The 6,656-nt window shown below is 46.4% G+C and overlaps 1 protein-coding gene across 30 annotated transcripts in view; it reads right to left on the reverse strand.

Moving 5' to 3' along the window:
• The window catches only part of BPTF (bromodomain PHD finger transcription factor), a 58,482-nt gene extending 54,864 nt beyond the window's left edge, over positions 1–3,618 (reverse strand). For 27 of the 30 annotated variants that reach the window (XM_035558692.2, XM_035558686.2, XM_035558713.2 and 24 more), the window contains exon 1: positions 2,069–2,939. In XM_035558692.2, coding sequence (XP_035414585.1) covers positions 2,069–2,711 — 643 coding nt within the window. In that variant the 5' untranslated portion in view covers positions 2,712–2,939. Of the gene's footprint in view, positions 1–2,068; positions 2,945–3,377 lie in introns of those variants that run through there. The other 3 variants (XM_035558703.2, XM_035558699.2, XM_035558683.2) reach the window with 3 other exon arrangements.
• Between the last annotated feature and the right edge of the window lie 3,038 nt (positions 3,619–6,656).

The raw sequence follows: 6,656 nt of genomic DNA on the forward strand, positions 1-6,656 counted from the left end.
AAGTTTGCACCTTCCTCCTTGCAAAAGTGAGGAGAAAGAGAGAGGCCTTTAGGCCAATACTGAACTAATGAGAACTGCCAGCAAATGCCAAAACAACAACATTGATATTTTAACTATCAACACTCAGTTTAAAAAAAGCACATAAGGATGAAAATGCTTACACTTACACTTATTCCTAAAGTTAACTGTAGTCACCTTGATGAAGTAAAGAATAACCACATAAATTATCAAAATGGTTTCTGATATACTTAAATACCACATAAAACCTGTCTATGCTTGCACAACAATGAACACAGAGCTATCTTATTTGCCAAAACTCTTAAGTACATTTCAAAAAATTGAATACACCCATACTTCGCAGAACTCATTTTAAACCTGGATGTTTGTGTCAAAAATACTTTCCTGATCTAGCCAATTAAAATCATAAAATATTCTTTCCCTGACAAAAGCACTCTCAAAGAAGTTACCAAGTAACCAAAAAAAGTAAATGAAAGTTACCAGAACAGAAAATAAAGAGCAAAAAGTCAAGAAAGTACAGAGCTTTTTCTTCTGTAAAGCTACACCTCAAACTTAAGTAACAAATATTAAAAAAATATATAAATTACTTGTTAGACTTGTCCTACAACCAAATTAAACTAATATTAACCCCTAATTTCTACATTAAATACATAATTACTAAATTTTAAAAAATTAATCTAAATTCCTGTGTATAGGTATACAGACTGAAAAACAACTGCATTCACACAGTTTTTTAAAGAACTGTTATAAAGTCACATAATGGGCTGATACCACTAACTCACTAAAATAAAACCAAATGACACATTTAGTAGTCAGTATTTCCCCCTTTAAAAAAAAAATTGGCTAACTACACTTTTTTTTTTTTTTTTTAAAGATGCAATGCATTTACACAACCTGTTCCTGCCCCTTCCAAATTGGCCGAATACTTGTACAACAGCAGTGCTTGTTATCCTGTAGTCCAATTCAGAAACACTCCTAGGCTACGCCTAAATTTAACTACTCTCCTGGTTCAGAGACTTTAAAAAAATCCTAAGCTTGAACTCCATTCTGGAATGAATTCAAATAAACCCAACGTGCTTAAGTTTAGATAAAGAATTTTTGAAACTTGAAAACCACATAGCTAGCGCACTAATTATGGACAAACAGAAGTATAGGCCTTAAAAAAATGAGCCCAAATTTCCTACTAAAGGTTAAAAAAAAAAATAAATATAATCCCAATGATGTTTAAAAAGCTTTAACCCAAACGTGAGTTTTAAAGGTTGCCACGTCGTGAAATAAATGAAGAATGTAATGCCAAGACTTTTGACTCAACCTCCAGCTTTTAATCTTTGTGTTTAAGAATGCCTTATTAACTAAAACTAGGTTTACACCCCTGCAATGAGGCCCTGTGCACTTTTCCCCAAACTATAACAATGCAATCTCCATTTTGAACAATGCACCTCATTTCCCTCCTTGGTAAGCTAGTTTTGTCTTAAAGCCAGTAAATGCTGATTCCAGTTACACCTCTGATTGCAAAAGCCTGCAAATTATCAGTGCTTATGGGTTTTTTTAGGCCACTTCAAGTTGCATGTGCTTCCTTACAGCAGGAAGTTATATTCACAAGCACAAGCCATCCCTTCCTGCATAATATTGAAACGACCTCTTTGCAAGGCATGCATCTCGTTTCCCTTGTTTTTAAGTATTAAGTGAATGCTCCATACACTTTTGATACTGTTTGCAACACGTTCTGGTGTACCAGGCATTTCTGCAGTGACCAGAATCACCATGCGTATTTGCAAAGCATCCCCTTGTTACAGCATGTACTGCCCTCCCTCCTTCCCTCCCTCCCTCCCTCCCCTCGCTGCATGTGTTTGTAAGCACCTTCTAATGTTCCCTGCATCCGTGGGGTTGCGAGTGGTTAATCTGCATACCCCTCTCTCCCTGTGAGCGCTTCAGGCATCCCTCCCGTACAGGCATGGGAGGAAGAATACACGCGGATTGTATTTGCAAACCTAGAGGGAGCGTGTGGGGTGCCCTCGACTTGTTTCCGTTTATCCCCCTGCCTCTCTACCTGGGGTGCTGCTGTAGGTGCTGTGGCTCCTGAAGCTGCTCTCAGTGCAATAACTGGCATCGTCTTCGTCCTCCATCTCTTCAGGGTAGTCAGAGTCGTCGTCGTCCTCCTCCTCCATGATCTCCTCCTCCTCTTCCTCGTCGGAGTCCTGGTTATCCTCGGGGTCTCCCTCCTCTTCCTCCTCGGACACCATGCTCTCCTCCTCCTCTTCGCTCTCATGATCGTCGTACACCACTTTGCTGATGCTCCTCCTGGACGAGGCAGCCCTGCCTTGGCTGTTGCAGCTGCCTCCTCCGCCTCCTCCCCCTGCTCCTCCAGCCCCAGCCCTGCCCCTACCCTTACCGCTGCTGCCTCCCCCACCAGGGGTGCTGCCGCCGCCGCCGCCTCCCTTCCTCTTGCTGCCCCCCCTGGGGGAGACGCCGGCGGAGGAAGAGGCCTGGGCAGCCCCGGCCCCCTTCTGCTTGGGCCCCGCCGTCTCCGCCTGGGCCGAGGCCGCCCACCTGCCGCGGCTGCTGCCCCGCTGCCGGGACCTCAGCCCCCCGATGGGGCCCGCGGGGGCGGGCGGAGCCGGGGAGCTCGCCTGAGCGCCGGCCGCCGCCGGCTGCTGCTGCTGCTTGGGCGGCCTGCCTCGCCGGCCCCGCATCTCTGGGCGCTGGCCGAGGGGGGAAGGGAGGGGGAAGCAAGGCTCGGGAGGGCGCTCCGAGTCCGGACGGGCGGCTACGGGGAAGCTCCCCCCCCTGCGAGGGCTCCGGGCCGGGGAGGGGGGCCGCCGAGCTGGGAGGGCCGAGGGCTCAATCCGAATTGCCGGCGTCCCGCTCCGGATCGCCGCCGGCCGCCATCTTGTTTCTTCGTCTCTGCCTCGGCTCGCTCCGCTCTGACTGGGGGAAGCGGCGGCGGCAGCAGGCCCCGAGCGCCTCACGTGACCGGCCGCGCCCGCCGCCCGCCGCCAGGGGGCGCCGCCGCCGCCGCCCGCGAGAGCCATGTTGGGGCCGGCGAGCTCGGGCGGCTCCGTGCCCTCGGCCGCCCCTGGCCGTTCGAGAGCACCCTCAGTACCCTCTCCGTCGCCTTCCCCTCACGGCGGGACGGAGCACCCCGCTTCCCCGGCCGCCCCACACCGCCACCTGGCGCGAGCTCCCCTCGGCCCCGCCGTCCGCCGCCCCCTCCCCTCAGCCCCGCTCCCCTCAGTCCCACCGCCCGGCTCTCCTCAGCCCGGCTCCCCTCGGCCCCGCCGCCCGGCTGAAGCCGCCTCGTTCCCCCCCCTCAGCCCCCTCCGCACCGTCTCCCCGCTCGGACTCCCGTCGCCCCACACCTGCGCCACGCCGCCCGTCAGCGGTCCTCTCTCCCCGAGCTCGACCCGCGCCCTCAGCGGAGGCGCCCCCTCGGCTCCGCGTCCCCCCGGCTTCAGCCGACGGCGCATCCCTCAGGGGGCGGCTGCCCGCGCAGGTAGGTGGGCAGCGGGGCTCTCTCCCCGCCGCTCCGGCCCGAGCCGGGGATCTGCCCCTTCCCGCAGCGCCCGCTGAAAGCGGAGCCACCGGGGCTCCCCTCAGGACAGGCTTCCCTCGCCTGCACCGCCCTGAAGGGACGGCCAACTTCTCCCCCAGCCCTAACACCCCTGACGGCTGCCACGTTCAGGTCCTGTGCTTTAAATCTTCTGCCTTTATGAAGAAAGTGTAGAGCTTAGTGATATGGTTTAGTGGAGGACTTGTTAGCGTTAGGTCAGAGGTTGGACTAGATGATCGTGGAGGTCTCTTCCAACCTAGATAATTCTGTGAAATTAAAACCCTATTGCAGCTCACCGCGATCGCTATAAACTAAAATAGACGGGGACGATCACACAGGGCCCCGCCCTTTGCTTAATCTACTTTCTCTGAAAAAGTGTCTGGTTCAATGGAGCACTACGAGACAGAGATGGGCTTCGTCTATTTTGTATTCCCTCATTTTCCAATTTGTCAGAGCCCCCAGAGGGTTACAAGTCTACACAAACCAATTGCCCTATTGGGTTTCTAATACCATCACTTGAATTTGAGGGTATGTTTCCTGAGCAAAAGCAGTAGAAAATGAAAGCCAGCCTATGGCACACAAACATCTTACATTTCTTACTACCAGCCTTTTTTTCACACACAAATCTCCACAAGTTTAGTATCCCAGAAACTCCAAACTCTTTTGTCTTTAGCAAATAAACGCGTTCACACTCCCATTTTCTCTCAGCACTTCGCTTACATTTCTGTGTGATGCGCAACCCAATACTGGTCATGCCATAAGCATGCCAGTTATATATCCAATATGTAATTTAATTTGTGTTCTATAGTAATTTTTGAAGTGCTTTTTGTTCATTAACTTGTTGCTCAGGCTGAGAACCTCATTAAACCCACAAACCTGCTGCAGCATCAGGCATGCAACAATGTCACAACGGCACCAGGCAGCAGGGTTTAACCCAATTTGCACTTTTCTATCCAGCTTTTTATCTTCATCTCTTTTGTATTCAGTTACACTCTGTTATGTTCAGTAGCGCAGCTGCACAGGCTGAGCGATGTCTTACACACAGTACCCTCCACACACAGCAAAAGCAGTAGACAACATTGCCTAACCTCATTTACACCTTTATACCCAATTTATAGTCTGAATCTTTCAAATTTACACTTCGATTGCTTCTGTTGAGCTAATTTTAAGCTCTTACAAGGTTGCAAAATATTACGGCAACTCTTTAAATCTATGAATACAGAGATATAGGTTGTGTGTATTTCACTATTTCTGTGATCTTGAAAAAACCCCACCTGTGAGTTCTGCCATCTATACACTGCAGATCAAGCAAGACTATGTTGCGTATCTACTACACTAATACTCAGAGCCTGTAGCATTATGAGTCTTAACATCTATAAAATACTGAGGATTTTGCATACCTGGGGTAGATCTAAGGCGTTAAGAATCATTTGCTTTCAAATAGTGTAAGACAGAATACCCTCTCTCTTAAGTGCCTTGCATTTATCAGTTGTGATCTGGAAGTGTTTTACTAAATAGAACACAAAGAATTGTAATTCTATAGCTGAAAAAATGGATGCATGGAGAGGTACGTTAACTTCCAGAATTAGGACTATAAATTAGTCCGTTCTAGTGCATAGCTTACAGAGAAATCAACCCTAACCCCTTAAGTTACTTGCCTACCTGTGTCTACTCACAAGACAAAACATCTGCAAAAAAAGTTCCCTTTTTTGAGTCTGCTGATACAGTTAAGTGAGCATATTTATAAGTGAATTGAATACAGCAGGAAGAGGAATTTTAGGTAGGAGGCTCTACACTGCCTCTATACTCGAGACAGATGGAAAGACTTCTTTCAAAAGGCATTTTGGAGAAGATAATAGCCTAGTTGTGTTCCAAACTGTTGTCTGGATGGGTTCCTTTCTCCAAGAGTAAAGGAAAGAACTTAACTTACAGCTGGATGACATTAATAACCAAGTCAGCATAGGCTCTCATTTAAATTATTGAGCTGCTTTTGTCCAGTCTCTCCCTCTAAATTATCTCATAACTTGTAATCGGTACTGAAGTTAAATATTCTTTTTAGAGCCAGTTACACATACATTTATAAGACACCAAGGTTTTGCTAAGTGAGGATAAGACTAGAGCTCAGCTGTAGACTAAGTAAAATCAGCATCAGGAAGCAGGGGCTTATGCATTTTACTGATGTTAATTCAATATACAACCAACTACCATTTTATTTAGTATAATGAAAATATGAAGTGTATCGATACACTGAGAGTTACACTGATATTTATCTGCTATTCTGGACGTGTATTTATTTATGTACCTGTCCTCTCTCTGGGGGCTTCTGCTCTCATCTATTTTATATTAAACCTCAAGAAATCTAGCATTATGCTTATCTGCTCCACTTTGTTTAGATAAACGTTCAGTCCCACAAGTAGCTTATAACAAATCAATTTTAAGTGAATGGTGATTCAGAAGATCAATTCAGTAGCTGTCTACACCTGTAATACTCTCCCCAAACATTAGATGCATAAAACTTAAAGCACTTTTTTTTTTTTTTTTTTTAAGAGATAGTCAAAATATAAGCTTGAACCTATGATACATTTTGGAATACTAAAATTCAAACTGAATAGAGCAAGTAGTATAGAGCAAGTAGTATAAATGAGGTTAACTCAAGCTGTTTACTCTGTCAAGTATGTAGAGAAAACAGATACCGATGCAGGTAAGAATATTCTACTTTAAGAATATTCTATTTTAAGAATATTCTAAGTTTTATTGTTCAGAAAACTCAAAGCAACTACTACCAGTCCCAAGAAGCACCACTTTCTATGGTACTTCAGCTGCCCTGTGTAGTGCTTTTTCAATTTTAAATGCATTATGTACTGACGTCCCCTAATAGTTTATACAACCAGAAAGTCTTAACTTTCAAAGAGTCTTAAGGCTTTTAACTATGTGCAGCTGTTCCAAAGATGCACAGCCAAAGTTCAGTAAGTAATGGGTCTAGCACTTCCCCTGTTACAGTCTTTAGCTAGTGGCAGAATACAAGAAACGATGAAAACGCAAAGCAAGTGCTATTATTCATTCTCAGGCAAGTTTAACCTTGCAAAGA

The sequence above is a fragment of the Cygnus atratus genome, chromosome 18, assembly GCF_013377495.2.
Source record: "Cygnus atratus isolate AKBS03 ecotype Queensland, Australia chromosome 18, CAtr_DNAZoo_HiC_assembly, whole genome shotgun sequence".
NCBI lineage: Eukaryota > Metazoa > Chordata > Aves > Anseriformes > Anatidae > Cygnus > Cygnus atratus.